The following is a 17,823-nucleotide window of genomic DNA, read 5'->3' as shown; positions in this document are numbered from 1 at the left end:
CACAAAAAGTTGCTTATACCATGTGGCTATTGGGGAAATTTATCCAATATCCAAAACTGTTTGCACATCTCTTGGAATTGTTCGCCAAGTAAAGATGGAGGCAATTGTAATTTGCTGGGCAAAAACCCACTCCAGTTTCAACTGGTGTTTTGGCTGCGGTTCTGTCTTTTGTGGAAGGAAAGCTTAATCATATAGCAGAGCAGCCGGCATGACTGGTACCTTTTGTGATGGAATGAAGATTGAATTGCATCTTATCCCTGGAGAGGGGGACGCCTTTAGGTTAGAAAATGAAACCTCTGCAAAGACACTACAGAAGCTCTCTTTTGCACTGTATATTTTGCTTCTAGATGAAAAGGGAGCACAGCAGCTTTCTTATGCTACAAGTATGTAATAAAGTTATCGTCCTTCTGACCAAATATTTGGGGAAGTAAAAATTAGCTTCAATTTCAGAGTTATTCTGTGGAGAGCAGGAGCTCATTTTAGCAGTGCATTTTTCACACAGCACTGTTAAACTATGGAAATCATTTCCATAAGGTAGGTATAGCATGGCTACCAATGCCTTTACAAGAGGATTACACAAATGCTTGGAGGAAAAGGCTTTATAAGGCTACTAGCCATGATGGCTGCGTTCTGTATCCATGCCTTTGAACGTCAGTTGCTGGGCGCCACAAGTAGAGCTGTCACTTGTGGACTTCTCATAGGCATCTGCTTGGCCAACCTTGATGCATAGACTTCATGACTGGAGAAACTCTTTGATACAATGCAAACTTGAAATAAGCATGACTTATATGTACTTGATTCTTAGCCCTGAATGTATGACTTCCAAAATTTGAACTTTGATTCAGTGCTTGCAAGATGATGTCACTGGAGCCCTTGTGATCCAGTAACTGAACATAGTATTGGACTGGAATCAGTGACTTGAGCTTGAGATCCAAGGGCTTCTACATAGGCAGTAGGGAGCCCATAGGCTCATGTAAATCACTGTCTCACTAAGAAGTTAGTAAAGGTAAAGGGACCCCTGACCATTAGGTCCAGTTGTGACTGACTCTGGGGTTGTGGCGCCCATCTTGCTTTACTGGCTGAGGCAGCCAGTGTACAGCTTCCAGGTCATGTGGCCAGCATGACTAAGCCACTTCTGGCGAACCAGAGCAGCGCACGGAAACGCCGTTTACCTTCCCGCTGGAGCGGTACCTATTTATCTACTTGCACTTTGATGTGCTTTTGAACTGCTAGGTTGGCAGGAGCAGGGACTAAGCTCGGGAGCTCACCCCGTCACGGGGATTCGAACCGCCGACCTTCTGATTGGCAAGTCCTAGGCTGCACATTATTTACCTATTTTGTGCAACTTTGATTTATGTGTAGGGGGAAAAACTATTTAAAGCTCTGACCATTAGAAGTTAGTAGCTTATGTTTTAAATTATGCCCAGTGTTGAATTAGCATTGCTATTTTATATACCGTATTTTTCGCTCTATAACACGCACCTGACCATAACACGCACATAGTTTTTAGAGGAGGAAAACAAGAAAAAAAATATTCTAAACGAAACAGTGGATGTATGATTTTTGTGGTTCATGCTGTGGCCACAGACATGTGATCTGACAGTGAGTTTAGGGTAGCCCAATGCAAAAATCCTGAGGATCCATGTGAATCCATGCTTTGTAACCACATTTTTGCACCACTGCGGCCCCAGGCAACAGTGGGTGCATGATATTTTTGGGTGCAAGCTGTAGCCATGGACATGCTATGTGATCTGATTGTGAATTTGGGGTGACCCAGTGCAAAAATCCTGAGGATCCATGTGGATCCGTGCTTTGTAACCACATTTTAAGTGGGGAGGGAAGGAAAAGCACTCAAGGGACAAGGAACATGCGTGGGGTGGGTGGAGAAGGATGCTGTTAATAATGCAGAAGAGGGGTATAAGAGGAGAAGGCTCCTTTCCTCTCCCGCTTTGCTCCTTTAAAGCAAGTGGGCTCTGCTTCTCTCCCTCCTCCCCAGCTCGCTGAAAAACTTTGCTGCTATTTAGCCAGCTGAGTGGGGAGGAGAGAGGGACAGAGACCCTGCTTGCTTTAAAGGAGCCAACCGGACAGGAGCCGCTTACACTCCTTTAAAGCAAGCAGCGTCTCTGTCCCTCTCTCCTCCCCACTCAGTGGCTCTTCTCCTGCTTTGCTTTGCTTTTTCAAAGCAAGCCACGGAGGAGGGAAGGAAGGGGAACCATGGATCCTCTCACGACTGCAGCAGATCCCCCGCCATCCGTAGGCATTCACTCCATAACACGCACAGACATTTCCCCTTACTTTCTAGGAGGAAAAAAGTGAGTGTTATGGTGCAAAAAATACGGTAAACTGGATCACATTCTTTGATTTAACATACATTTCCAAACCTATCTTTTGCATTCTTAAGTAATACAAACTTTGTTTTATTTTAAAGGAATGGTGAAACCAAACATCTGACCTAACATCAAATTACACGTTTCTACAGTAAAATCACAGGATACAAGTATCTGTGATTAAAGGTTACCTGTTAATGATAAATAACAATCATCATCTTCACACATTGTTGCCTTGTCACTGTGAAGAGATACTTGATATTATTAATAATTTATACACAACTATTTAAGATACACATTACTACACAGTCCTTGTATATTGTGCCCTTGTTATAGCTTCACAAGTCTGGCAATAAGCCTGGGATTGCCAGCATTTTCCTGACAGACACTGTGCCATCAATTGCATGTCAGGTAGATATTCAGCAGGTTCCTATCACAGACTCTTTTAGGTAGGGGAAAGTTGCACTTATCAAATTTCTGACTCTTACGCTATATGCTAGTCCTATACATAGAACTTCTGTCAGAAGAAGAAAAAATATCACCCAGGACCATCAAGAAGACATTCCACTTTGATTCAAGTCCATTTCTTCTGGCTCATGTTGTAACATATTTATGTCATTTATGAATATCTCCTGAATTTTTCACATATACTGGAAGCCACACATGAATGATTGAATGACCAAAGACAAGGAAATGTTAGAATTGATATACAATTTCTGCTTACCACAGGGATAGTGTTTTCAGCACTGTCTGCACAATGGAGATTATATCTGTACCAGCTTCAGGTCCTCCTGCATGAAGTGTGCAGATGCTATTCTGAGTTATTCTTAGCTGCCTCAGTTTAAATAATGACCTGAGCAAGACCTTAGTACCTCATCAAGATTATGAATCCTTTCTGCTTTCCCTCTTTCCTATCATCAGTTCATTTGGAACTCTTGAGAACTGTGCCATCCACAAGTGCCATCCTATAACATAGTATATGAAGTTCAATTCATTATCCTAAGGTCTGAACCAATGCCATTTTATTTCTCTCATTAAGACACTGTTATTACTGTGGTCCTTGCCAAAAAGGTTAGGGTTAAGAGCTTGTCAGCATTACTCCTCTTGGAAGAAGATCTTCTTGCTGTAACATTCAGATACTTAATTCAAATTGATAGAATTACACCATGGGTGGGCTTGTTCTTCTATTTTATAGAGTTTGAAGAACTTGGCTTTGACTTCAAGTTTAGTAGCTTGAAGAATCCTGTAAACGGGTTGGATATATCAGAACACATCTTTGATCTGCATTAAGGGATTACTAGTTATATAGCAGAGTCATTGCTATTGGATTTTCTTTCAAGCTATGCTGCTGATACACTGGGGAAGTCAGTTAACCTGTCAATTCCTGTAACCTATTCCCTGATCAAAGTTTTGGCAGGTTCTAGTTAATATCAACATCACTGGAATTCTTAGTTTAGGTTGGCATTCATCTTTAATATAAACTCTTCATTAAAGTGTCCCCTCTCTTTTCAGTGTAATGGCAGGGGACATTAACCAGGTGAATATTTTCCTTTCCTTTTATTTGTATACCAGGAAAAGCTTCTCTGTGTGTGGTCAGTCTGAATCGGGGCCAGGGTCAAAAATGTGCAAACCTATCACATATTTTACACATACATTTTTAGCAGGAAAAAGCTACAGACCCTTAAATGTACAGTGGTACCTTGGGTTAGGGACGCGGGTGGCGCTGTGGGTAAAAGCCTCAGTGCCTAGGGCTTGCCGATCGAAAGGTCGCGGTTCGAATCCCCGCGGCGGGGTGCGCTCCCGCTGCTCGGTCCCAGCGCCTGCCAACCTAGCAGTTCGAAAGCACCCCCAGGTGCAAGTAGATAAATAGGGACCGTGAACGGCGTTCCGTGTGCTGCGCTGGCTCGCCAGATGCAGCTTGTCACGCTGGCCACGTGACCCGGAAGTGTCTCCGGACAGCGCTGGCGCCCGGCCTCTTGAGTGAGATGGGCGCACAACCCTAGAGTCTGTCAAGACTGGCCCGTACGGGCAGGGGTACCTTTACCTTTTACCTTGGGTTACATACGCTTCAGGTTACATACACTTCAGGTTACAGACTCTGCTAACCCAGAAATAGTGCTTCAGGTTAAGAACTTTGCTTCAGGATGAGAACAGAAATTGTGTGGCCGTATGGCAGAGGGAGGCCCCATTAGCTAAAGTGGTGCTTCAGGTTAAGAACAGTTTCAGGTTTAGTACGGACCTCTGGAACGAATTAAGTACTTAACCTGAGGTACCACTGTATAGGGAATCACAAGGCGAGATTACCAAATGAGAACCCAAAATGCACAATAAAAGAAACATAAACCAGTAACCCCCACTCACAAACACATTTAAAAGGCCATTTAATGTTAATCCGCCCAAGGGCTGGTTGTAGAGAAACATTTTCGCCTAGCACCTAAAAATACCCAATGAAGGGGCCAGGCAAGCCTCCCTTGGGACAACCTCCACAAATGGATACACCTGTTCTCTTTTTGCCATCCTGCGGACCTCTCAGGGAGGAGGCACACAAAAAGCGCCTCAGATTATGATTGCAGGGTCTGTGTCTGTTCATTATTCACTCAGCTTCTGCCTCTAACGTATTCTGTCTCTCTCTCCCCATCTGTCCCATTACCCAGCCATTCTTATAGGGAAAAAGAAATTTGAAAATAGCAAATGTGTTTGGGAATGAGCTGGAGGAAGCTAGGGAAATATAGGGGGGGGGAGCAAAAGGGAGTGTCACAGGTCTGATTTATTCAAACCTAACACAGAGACACAGACCTGAACAAGGTACTCTATATAGCACTGAAAGCAGAAGTTCATTTTCTACTGAAGTGACATGAGGTTGATAAGATTGTAGCCATAAAGCACCAGATGTTTACTTTCTGGTGTTTTTTCTAGAAAATTAAAAGGGAAAAAATTACCCACTGTTATTACAGAGGAAAGAAGGCACTAGATAAACATATGCTACGTTCATAATCACAGTTACACCTAGGTTGCCAGAATATTCTCAGTAAGTGAATTTTTGTCTGTGATAAATGCCTTATTAATTTATGAACGTTGTGGGGGGAAATCCATTTAATTGTATGTTACTGTTCAGATTTGCTAAACGTTTATATAGGCCATATAATTATTCAGTCAACCCATTATTTTGGCTTTCTGCTTAACAATATATGTAAGAGTAAGCAAAATCTGTGATTATAGATAATACCTTTGCCATCTAAAAGGAGAAAGAGGCACAAATCAAAACAAAATTTAGATGTTACTTAAGAATTAATGGTTATTCCTTGCATTCTGGCAACAGGGCAATAACTTACCTATTTGTCAACTATTTGTGTTGGATTAAGCCTGCAACCCTATCCCTTGGTATCAATAGCTGAGTGGTGGGGAGAACTGGGATGCAGCAAAGTGTCCTTTCCATTTGAGAGGACCAATCCTGTTGGGCAATAGTCAGTGGAAAGCCCCCAAAACCTGACATTTCACAGTGGGGCAACAGAGGTTTTAGATCTGCTGGATCCAAAATCCTACAATCCTTGGGTCCTTCAGCCATGCCAGTCTTGAGCTGACCATGGGGGAGGGTGAAGCCCCTGACTTCTGTGCTAGCCAGCAAGAGTGTTCACTGCTCTGCACCTCCCCAACCCCTCATTAGGATTGCTCTTCCTGGTGAATAACAGTTTTGCTGGATTAATAAGCCTTATATGATGAAATAGGTTTTCCCATTGCATGTATGAGTGAATGGCTCGTGCTTCTAATTGCTTGATAATGCATTGTCAGTTGTTTTCATAAATATGGCCCTCTGAATTAAATTATGATGATCCACATTTCATTCTGGATTTTTTAAAAAATACTTTCAAGGCTGGTAAGTTTTATGTATATCTTTTGAACTCAAAATGCTGTATATGATAAACAATTCGCTTGCTATCTGGTAAACACTGTAAAGCACTTCATAACTAAATGATTAAGGCTACAATCCTTTAAATGCCTTCCTGGGAGTAAGTTCTATTGAATTAATGGGACTTCTGGGCATACTTGCATAGGATTTCACTCTAATATGGTACTGTTTAACAAGAGAAAAGTTGTACGATGCTGGGTATGGTACAGTGTCTATGCTGTAGACTAACATTTACATTATGAAATAATTGGAACAATCTCCCTGAACAGTTGGTGCAGAAAATTCATGCAGAGGATTTCCATAAGCCTGTTTCCTCCCTTCTTGTCTATCTGTGTGCCAGTCATGGACACAGACAGCATGATGGGAAATTGATATTATGAACATGCTTCCCTATATTGCCATCCAGTTATATCTTCTAGGATCATGGATTGGGTTGAGAGAGTTGGATGGGCATATGTGAAGAATATGCGGATATCCCATTCCATATAACATTCCATTGTGCCATCTACAACAAGGGCTTGTGCATGTGCTTACTAGTTTAAAAGCAGGGTTCTGTAACCTGTGGAAATTCTGCACACATATAAGCCGCACCTATATTTTGAATGAATTGTGCCCAATGTGTTCAACATGTGTAGCAAATATTAATTCTGATGGAATCTCTTTATGTTTGCTTTAGGGTCGATCCTATTCCATATGACACCCCGAAACCAGCAGGCCACACGCGGTTTGTCTGCATCTCAGACACACACTCCAGAACAGATGGAATCCAGATGCCTTATGGGGACATCTTGCTTCATACGGGCGATTTCACTGAGTTGGGGCTGCCTTCTGAGGTTAAGAAGTTTAATGACTGGTTAGGTAAGGAATTACTGCATTTTGGTGACCCCAATTAACCTTTGCGATCCAAATGTCACTTACAGCCTCCTAATTGTGTTAAAGCTTTGAAGAACATTTACCCCTAGCCTTGCCATTGTGTTATGTTCTCTTTCTAGTCAAAATATGTTTCTGTTAATTGAGCATGGATTTATATGTTTGTTATTATATTTTCAGTACTTGATGCTCAGTCATTTGGTATCACACGATGACAAAAGCTGAATAGTTGGAGGGGCAGCTGTAACCACCCTGCTGTTCCTGTTCTGGTGGTTAACTGAGTTTCTGTCCCTGTGCAAAAGACGAATGATTAGCAAAAATATAACTACTGTTCCTACTTTATGCGGTAGAAAATGTGCCTCGAAAGGGTCTCTATAGCAGCATAGTGCTGTGAGATGGACATATGTTTCAGATAAAGGGGTGCAAGCATATTAACCTCCTTATGACTGATGGCTTCTCATATGCATTAAAGTCTCCAAGGAGCAAGGCACCTGTTGCCTAGCTGAATTTTGCTAAGTATATCCTAACAGCCCACTGATCTTAGTGAGCCTCTAATAAGTTGACATAATGGTTTAACAAGTAAAATGAAAGACAGCAATGATAGCTCTAAATCGAGGTATTGGGTATCTCTGTCATGTGAGAAATCTTGAGGCCAATTGCATGTGCCTAGGTAACTTGGGGAGATTAGCTAGAAAAGGGAGAGGAGGGTAGTAAGAAGACTAAAATGGCAAGTTGACCCTTAAGAATGAACTAGCCTTCTAAAAAAGTTTTACTTGTCTAAATGAAACTGCATCATTATAGAAAAAGCCTTTTAAAACATGGCTTTGACACTGCCCTCTTATGGCTTGTGTCTAGTGACCGTGTCGCTAAAGGCCCCTAATGGCATCATTAAATCCCACTGGATTCCCTTGGAAAGCCCCTGGGGAGATGAGAAAAGTGAAATTTTTGTTCATAAAAGGATTTTTTTTGTTGGGGTGGGGATTAACAAGAAAAGAAAAGAAATAGTTCTTCCACATTTTGGCTTTTCTTTACCCTTTATACCTCTCTCTGTCTATTATTGACCATCTTCCAGTTTATTCCGCATTCCAATTTGATTTGTAAACCCTTTGTCTTACTTTGGACATTGTTTCTCCATTTCTTTAGCCTTTGAAGGCATTGGAGGGGGTTGGACTAAATGTCCCTTGGTGTCCCTTCCCATTCTACAATTCTTGGTACTGGGACTGAATACTAACAGCGTTGGTCTGGTATTTGAAATGGTTCATGGCTATAATAATTTAAGGACAACCCTCTCTTCATTAATATTATGCATGCTGTTTTGAGTTGCAGCATTGCTTCATAAGGATAAAGCTTCCTTCTGATATAGTGTAGAGAACGGTCTAAATTGAATTTGGTTTGGGAAATTACTTTGAAATATTTGCTTCTATCGTTTTTATACTCTGCTTCATCAAAATTTGCTTGTAGAGTAGTTTACAAAAATCAAACAAAATACAGTCACAAAACAGAGGCTCTTCATAATTGCTCCTCTTCAAGGTTGCAGACTCAAAAGTTGACTAATCTTCCCATAATCTCCAGGACCCACAGAGCAGAGCTGTGGTCAGCTTCTCTGCCACTCTAGGGAACCTCTTACTTTCCAGATGCAACTCCTATAATCCCTGACCATTGGACATGTTTACTGGGGCTGAAGGGAGTTAGAGTACAACAGCAACAACTGAAGGGTCACATATTCTCTAGCCCTGTTCTATCTCAGTATACCTGAAAGGCCAAAGCATGCTCAGTGTATCATGGAATATACTTTGCCTAATTAATTCACATGACAGCTATATGTTATGTATCCGGATTGCCTTCCTATTTAATTATTTAAATAAATTGTTTGCAGTAGTCTAGAGTTAGCATTCACATTGTTGGCAGGTCAGTTGATGGAGTTGTCCAGAGCACTGTCCAGTCCAGTATTGATGGATGATTTTCAGCTGGTGCTGTTTCAGGCTGTTGTTGTTTAGGCTTTTTTGACCACATGCGTGTTTGATCCTTGCTCTTTGTGCTTATAAAATCCATCTGGGAATGAAACCTTTTTGGGCCAAGCAGTTTATAAATTCACCAATACAAGAGGAAGTGGTACTGAACTTGCCTGAATGTGATGGTAGTTTGATGCACCTGAAAAAACTTTTCCTTGGGCCAGAAGATTTCAATAACTGCAGACCAATGGCAAATGTTTCCTTCCCAGATGAAGTTCTAGAATACTTGGCCACTGATCAGATCCAGGTTCTCTTGTTGATTTAACTTTTATCCATGTAAATCAGGCATTGGGCCTAATTTTGATACCATAAGTAACTTGTTTGCCCTTGTGAGGGATAATTTGTGTTGGGATTGTAACTCTGCTTGCTTTTCTTGATCTCCCAGAGGCTTTCAATACCATAGGTCATGGTATATGTTTGGGATGTTTGTCCGGGCAAGAGGTAGATCTTCCTGTTTTGCAATCGTCGTTTTGCTCCTAACCTGGATGGTTAATCCTAGAAAGTTGTGCTGGAGGTTTTTTGCTTGGCCTTGTAGAACCTACAGAATAGGGTACTTCAGGACTCAACATTAACCTCTATGTCCAAAGTCCATTTTGGGGGCCTAATCCGGCCCGTCGGTCAGTTTAATCTGGCCCCTGTGGCAGTTTATTTCCTGGGGTAAAATCGTAAAAAAAAAAAAAACCCTCAACAATTTCAATCCTAAAAGAAGCTCATTTCAGTCAGGTGTGGTAGCCAGTGTGCTTTGCAAGAGTCTGACTTCAGAAATGGGTGGATGAGAGCCAAAAAGTTGAAGTGTGTAGTGCTCTTTCTGGAGGGTCGCAGAATAGGGGTAGTGTTCAATCAGTTGCTGTCACTGAAGGGTACATATGGATGCCATTTTAGTCTGGTAGCCCAGCTAGGTCCTCTATCTGAATGCTGATTACCAGAGTTTAGATGCCTCCTCCTACTTAAATTCAGAGGGTGGCCATAAGAGAGGTGGCCTTTTTGTTAGTGGCCCTATACCTGGGGATGCTCTCCCCAAAGAGATTCACCTGGCACCCACGCTACAATCTTTTCAACAGCTGGTAAAGACGTTCCATTTCTCCCAAGAGATGTTTGCATTTTTGACAGTATTAACATATTTTATCAGACAGCATTTTAACATAATTTATTGGGAATATTTAATCTGATTGGGTCTTCTGCTTGTACTCTGCTTTGCTTTGTTGTTGTTCACTTCTGAAAAATATTATGGTGTTATTTGCTATATTGACGGTTTTTATTCATTTTAAATTGTCCGTCATCTAAATGCTTTGGAACAGATGACTACTATTACTACTACTACAACTAGTAGTGTATTAGTAATATTTATATGGCAAAGCCAGCTCCAGCCATGCCCGCTGGTATATGGTCCCCAACCACCTAGTCAGTTGCATATGGTCTTTTGAATCAAAAAGTTTGCTGAGCCCTGATTTAAAAGGTCTATGAAGCAGTTAAAATCTACAAAACAACACTAAAAGAAGTAAACCCAACAATCAGAAAGCATCCAACAAATAAATAAAAGCATGAATAATATTTAGCAGTAGAAGGCCCAGAAAGGATAACTATTGAGAACAACTGCAAAAACCAGCCTCTTCAGACAATAAGCAAGAATTGGAGGGCCGCAAGGGCTTTCAGAACAAGAATAAACTTGGCTTGATACAAAAAGAATGAGCAGGAGATGAGCTGAACAAACCTTCCCAAGAACTGCCAAAAATGCTCTATCTTGGTAACAAACCATCCTCTGTATGGAAAGGAGCATGAAATCTAAAGGTCATAACCAGCATATTAAATTGAGTCCGGAAACCAATTTATACTCAATTAAGTAGAAAAGCCTACTTAAGAGTCTAGCTGAGTGAACAGTTTAGAATCTGATCTTCAATGTAACTAATCAAAGTTTATTCCTTCACCTTCCTCCTCCTCATGTATTCCTTTACTATCCCTATATACTGTTATCCAAGCCTGTCATTCTACCTCTCATCTCTGCTTTTCATTAGACCATCAGCTAACTTTGATTCTTCCTTCACACAATCCTTCCTATACATGTCTACTCAGAAGTAAGTCCCTTTGGGTTCAAGGGGGGGGGGGCATACGCCTAGGTGAGTGTGTGTAGAATTGCAGCCCTTAAGTTTCTTCTCCTTCTCCTTGACTGATAAATTTTCATTATTGGTTTTGCATGAAAGTCGTCTTAGCTTGTACACTGCATGACCTTTGTGGTCACTTAGTGATTACACACGCCTGCTGAGGTAATTTATTCACTTTGTTTTGGTGTGAACATATCCCAGGGGTCTTGTAACTGCTGTAATCACTTGACCCTAGTGACTGTTAAATGCTTTAAACACAGTTACTTTAAATTTATAATTGTTTTCATTAAAAATCCCTTATAGTAACTTAACTGACCTTGCAGTAAACACAGCATTATGGGCTAAGGGAAGAATTAAAATTATTATGTGATGGCTAGTGTATGTTTTGTCCACATACATTCTCAGATGTATAATACAATTCACATTTCTACCTTTACTGTGTAGCTGTATATAGAGCAAGCATACCTTAAAGAGTCCCTTTCCCTGGAGTAAACCCCATTGAACATATGGGACTTGCTTCTGATTAGGCTTGTATCAGTTTGCATTGGAAAGTATGTAATTATAGCACTTGTGGCATAATACAAAATATTTCTTCACATACTGTGTGCTTGGAAGTAGCCGAAAAATGTAGGGCTGTGAAGCAGGATGTAATATTTATCACAATAAATATGGTTATTAAAATCAGTCTCATGATACAGGTTAACTCACATCTTATGCAAGGGTTTGGTTTCAGGAGACCACACATATACACAAAAGCAGTAAAGCCAGGAACCCCTGCAAGATGGAGGTCAGCCTACCTGGCTGGGAAGGCGGTGTGAGGGCTCTGGGATGTTGCTAGAGCCCTTGTGCTACCACTCCAAAGCTGGGTTAGCCCATGATTGCAGCTTTGTACAGAAGTGTGTGTGTGTGGGAAATAAATAGATGGAGAATGGGTTTCCACTGCTCTCCCTTCCTTCCTTCCTTCCTCACTCACCCAGCCATACAAGTTACCTGTACTGTGTAGGGTGAAGTATATAAATATGTTGTAACTAAATGGTCCTAGCATTGTAATCCTTCACCAATGTTATAGAGGACCTTTGCTACTTTCAGTTAAGTTGGCTTCCTATGTGGTTATCTTTTTGTTATCAAATTCTGAAATCATGTTATCATATAGAACTCCCAACAGAAAGAGGATCATTTATGTTGCTATTGAATAAAGCAGAGTTTTATTAGCTTTGTCGTATCTCGTATTGCTGCTGTGGTTTCCTCTTGTTAACACATTTTCTTCAGGACTGTCCAAAAAATATTTTGCCACCCTGAGAAGCTGCACTTAGCTGTAGTACGTTTGAGCTGTGTGATGCAAAAGTTGCACCGGGAATGTCAGCAACATCATAAGGGAGTCTGGACTATACCTCTTGGATTGCACACTGCCTTGTTACCACCCCTAAAAATATGCCTGCTCCTGGCAAATGTTTGCATTGCTTGTACAGTTCTAAGTTATGACTGCCACATTGGATGTTTATTGAAAGACATTTCAGATAAAGCTCATGTTCTTCTCCACTCCAGTGCAGAATGAGCATGCAAAGTGAAAGTGGAAGCCCAGCTAGAAATGTGTGTGAATAGCTAAATTATGTGGTGCTCACCTTTGTCATGCAAAACGGAGCCAAAAAACAAAACAAAACAAAGCAGGGCAAGTCATAAGGCATCAAAGGCCTGGAAACGATGCCTTATGAGGAACGGCTAAGGGAGCTGGGCATGTTTAGCCTGGAGAAGAGGAGGTTAAGGGGTGATATGATAGCCATGTTCAAATATATAAAAGGATGTCACATAGAGGAGGGAGAAAGGTTGTTTTCTGCTGCTCCAGAGAAGCGGACACGGAGCAATGGATCCAAACTACAAGAAAGAAGATTCCACCTAAACATTAGGAAGAACTTCCTGACAGTAAGAGCTGTTTGACAGTGGAATTTGCTGCCAAGGAGTGTGGTGGAGTCTCCTTCTTTGGAGGTCTTTAAGCAGAGGCTTGACAACCATATGTCAGGAGTGCTCTGATGGTGTTTCCTGCTTGGCAGGGGGTTGGACTCGATGGCCCTTGTGGTCTCTTCCAACTCTATGATTCTATGATTCTAAGTCTGAAGAAAGTTTCAAGTTGAGCTGCAAATACTGATGAGGAGTCAAGCTGATTGTCAGTTTAAATTTTAAACTTTAAGCCTGTCTCTTGATGCAAAAAACCTGATGCAAATAGCTGCTGTGGAAACATCAAAGAGATTTACATCTCTGCAGCATTTTCCAACATGGTGAATTCTTGCAGATGTCAATGGTCTTACTGCAGTATTTATCCAATTTGGTTGTTTAATGCTGATTTGAATCTCTTGAGTAAATTGTGAATAATATTCTTCCTCACTTGTATATTTTCACTATAATATCATTACAGTTTTTTTCTGTCTGGGAGAGGAGATATAATTACATTAAATTTTTGTTTTGAGCTTCTATCTTCTTAGCTAAACTTTGGTTTCCCTCATTGGTTTCAGTGCAAATGTACTGATGGAATCTGGTCTGAATAAATATTTTAATCAGATAGTTCATGTGTTATTGACAGAAATAAGACTCTAATGAAGATATTGCTGAAGTTTTGGTCAGCTACTGTACTGTTTTTCTGCCTTTTTTGGTTTGTATTTTTAGACATTGATATAGCTAGTGCTTCTCTCAGGCAAAGCAGTGCCTCTGTGTGTTAAAGCTTGTGAGTCATGGTGATATGTGACTTGGGATTAGAGAAAATAGAAGTGTTTGGTTTAACCTTTTGACTAATGCAGAGGAGATGATAACACTTGGAGGGCAGAGATAAGGTGGCAGTTCACTGTGGGCAGGGATATGAGCAGACGACCAGTTTTAATCCCAATTTGTGTCTGTTAGCTCACATGGAAATCTGACAAACAGATTCAGGAGTCTGATGCTGTAGCAGAGTGGCCTGCTTTAAAATATTTACTCGAGGTAATTTACTACATTAGAGTAAAGCAATGTGTGCAATAAAACAATGCATAATAAAGGCACGAAGACTTGAACTAGATGATTAATGCTGAAAGCACAGATCACTTGTTCGGCATGGAAGAATGAGGTGTATTTGGCCTTCTACACCCACCCCATAAGGGATCAGTGCTACCCAGTGCTTTTTTTCTTTAAAAATGTTTAGGGGTACTCTCGTTTTGACTCAAGAAAACCACCATTTTATAGTTCAAATCAGGAAAAACAAATACAGTAAATGGGCAAAAGTACAAAGAACATGCATTACCTCGTGATGATGAAAAATAGTAATTTTCCTACTCACATTGAAATACTGCCTCTCAGTGAGGCCAAACTTGCATCAGTAAAACACTACACATTCCACACTGCTTCACACATTAAACGCTTGCTTCCGTCTGAGACTCAGGAAACACCTTGACAGAAAATGAGGCCGCCATCGGGGGTGGCAATGGAACTGATGATCCACTGTGCTAGAGAAGAAACTATATATTTTGTAATAAAAAAAATTAGTTTCTTCTCTCATTAGATTCACAAAATGTTTAGGGGTATGTGTACCCCTGCGTCCCCCCAGAAAAAAAGCACTGGTGCTATCCAAGAGCACAGCTGCTGTCCCTGTTTGCAACTGTACACTTTGTTTCCAGTCTAGGAAAGGGAACCATGCATATGGTTCCAGATATTCAATCTGGCAATTCGGCCCTGGCCAAATATGTAGTGCCTATTCCCTGTTGGCGCACGTAGTTCCTGATCCACTCTCACACACTATTCTGCTTTCTTGTACACATTGCCCTTGGGGCACATGGGTTTTTAAGTAGTTAGAAATCTACTTCTATTCCTCTACGACATTTTTGCTTCCCCCCCCCACGTTATTGCTCCCCTCAATACAGCATATTAATTTGGGTTTATGGCCCTGCTCTGCTTTTCTCATGGTATATATTGCCTGAGTAAGTATAGAAAAACTGAACTGATAGTAATTTCTTTCATTTTAAAAATATGATTTGAAATCAGCCTTCACATGCATTTAATTTTAATTCATTTTTATCCCCAATTGTATATTCTTTACTTATTTTAATATTTTAAACTTGCATTTATTTAGGGGCAGAAAGTCCACAAGTTTGTCTTATACTCAAAAGTACTGGCATGTATGTTTTGCTTAGGTCTAGCCTTGAAAAAATGCAGGATATTAGAAAGCTGCCCCCACCTGAAATGTGGGGTATCTGGAATTCTCTGGGGTTTCCTAATATATAATGAATGAAAATCCTTTGAAATAAGGCACAGCCTTCAAAATTAGCAGCATATAGTTATCCTCTGTTTTTTTACTTTTTTTTTTAAGGCTATAAGCTTTCTTGAAGTAAAGGGCACTTTGAAGAATTCTTGGGTGAAATATTCACAGTATGAATCAAATCTTAGTTTGATTTACTCTCTCATTTTGATGCCTGCCATCTGGAACTTGCTTTACTCTGTATTGCTTCATTTTCTTATGTCCAGAATGAAGATTTACTGTAAAGCGTCATTTTGTGGCACTCAACCCTTAGTTCTTGTTATTAATTTCGCATGCCCCCAATAGCTGTGATTGTATAAAAATGCTAATTTAAATAGTCTGGGGAATTGGTACGTTTAACTATATCTTTAGAAAGCGATTTCTTTTTAGGACTCTAATTTCATTAATGGACAGGGGCGTATCACTTTGAACAAGAGCTTCTGAAGTACTTAATCTGAAAGCTTGATTCTTGGTGCTCAGATACCAACCTTTCTGCGTCTCAAAACCTTCTGTAGATACTTCTCTCATAAACTCCTTTAATAAAGGTACACCACCCTGGAATCTTCTGATAGTAGGTGTGGGTGGGTGTCAAGAAACACTTTAAACAAACGAATGAATAATTGGAACATACCATAATTTTCCGCATATAAGGCGCCCCCTGTTTTTGTGAACCCAAAATTAAGAAATTAATATTTTAAAATAGTTAGGGTTGCCATATTTCAAGAGCCCAAAGCTGAACCTGGACCACCCAGGCCAGAACCCAAACCGAAGCCCAGACTGCCAGAGCCTGAACCCCTGTGTATTCACCATCCGCGTACAGTCGTACCTTGTTTCTCAAATGCCTTGTAACTTTTAACGTTTTGGCTCCTGAATGCCACAAACCCGGAAGTAAATGGTCCAGTTTGTGAATGTTCTTTGGAAGCCAAATGTCTGGCGGGGCTTTCGATGGAGTGCAGGAAGCTCCTGCAGCTAATCCGAAGCTGTGCCTTGGTTTTCAATCATTTTCAGAAGTTGAACAGACTTCCGGAGCAGATTTCGTTTGAGAACCAAAGTACGACTGTATAAGATGACCCCCAATTTTTTACTTTTTTAAAAAACAAAATTGTCTTATACACAGAAAAATATGGCAGTATCTTTTGATTATGCTTACTGTGCAATAAATTGAGGCAGGTATTATGATACATATAGAAATAGAAATAATTCCCCCCCCATATTTTTAAAACATTACATTTTAATGTGTTTTATTGTGAATATTGTGAATATTTGTTGGCTACCAAGTATGCCCAATACATAATCACAGCATGAATTAATGTAACTTTGTTTTAGAAGCATGGGAGGTTTCTTGTTGCTTCTATATTCAGCAGGCTTTTCAGTGATTCCATTAACATAGGTAGGGCAATTATTTGAGCAAATGTTAGTTGAGTTAAGGACAGTTAACTAATCTTCCCACACCCTCAGCCCCAGGTCTGTGTTTGCATTTGTTTCGAAGTAACAACTTTAGATTATTTCCTGTCTAGATCTTCCCCAAATGATAAAATAACTGCTGCAGATAGTTAGTGATAACTACTACTGAAACAAAAGGAAGAGGGCCCATTGGGTAAAAACATCACATACAGTCATACCTCGGGTTAAATATGCTTGAGGTCGAGTGTTTTCAGGTTACACTCTGCGTAACGTGTTCCGTTACATCCGGGTTTCGCTGCTCGCGCATGTGCAGACGTGCAAAATGACGTCACACGTGGAAGCAGCGACCCGCAGACATGGGTTGCGTTCGCTTCAGGATGTGAACGGGGCTCCGGAATGGATCCCGTTCGCATCCAGAGGTACCACTGTATTATGAACATGATCTTTCTCATCATCTGAATTTCTTGGAACTTGAAGTTACATCAACAGGTTTCAATGTATCAAAAAAGTAAACACACAGACACAGAGAGAGGCAGGCAGGCAGACAATTTAAAAATAAAAAAAGCAAAATTAGATGAGTGTGGTGAAGAGTCATGAGTTTACTCAGAATTTCTTGAATATTTCTATTTTGTTTTTACCTGTTAAAGATAAATGTCAATAATGCAGGGGGGCGGAATCTTCATTTCTTTTCATTTATTTCCCATGTGTTGTTGAATTATTTATGTACAGTTTCTAATATCTAGGCAGAGAAATACAACATTTGTTTGTATATATGCTTCTCTTTCTGCACTGAATACATGTATATAATAAAAGCAAAACAGAATCCTTTGCATTTGTTCGGGCATTGTTTTCCTGCACAGTGCTATGGAGGAGCAGCCTGAAACAGAAATGTTTGGGCGGGTGGAGAAAGCACTGCAGATTTTAGCATAATGTCTGGTGTTCAAAGAAA

At 40.5% G+C, this 17,823-nt stretch overlaps 1 protein-coding gene across 5 annotated transcripts in view; it reads left to right on the top strand.

The window, feature by feature from the left end:
- MPPED2 (metallophosphoesterase domain containing 2) overlaps window positions 1–17,823 on the top strand; it is a 122,589-nt gene that overhangs the window by 34,283 nt on the left and 70,483 nt on the right. For all 5 annotated transcript variants that reach the window (XM_053389810.1, XM_053389843.1, XM_053389828.1 and 2 more), the window contains one exon: window positions 6,911–7,092. In XM_053389810.1, the coding sequence (XP_053245785.1) occupies window positions 6,911–7,092 (182 nt within the window). The remainder of the gene's footprint in view (window positions 1–6,910; window positions 7,093–17,823) is intronic.

The sequence above is a fragment of the Podarcis raffonei genome, chromosome 1 (genome assembly GCF_027172205.1).
Source record: "Podarcis raffonei isolate rPodRaf1 chromosome 1, rPodRaf1.pri, whole genome shotgun sequence".
NCBI classification, from domain to species: Eukaryota; Metazoa; Chordata; class Lepidosauria; order Squamata; family Lacertidae; genus Podarcis; species Podarcis raffonei.
This window is presented reverse-complemented; position numbering and strand designations above follow the sequence as displayed.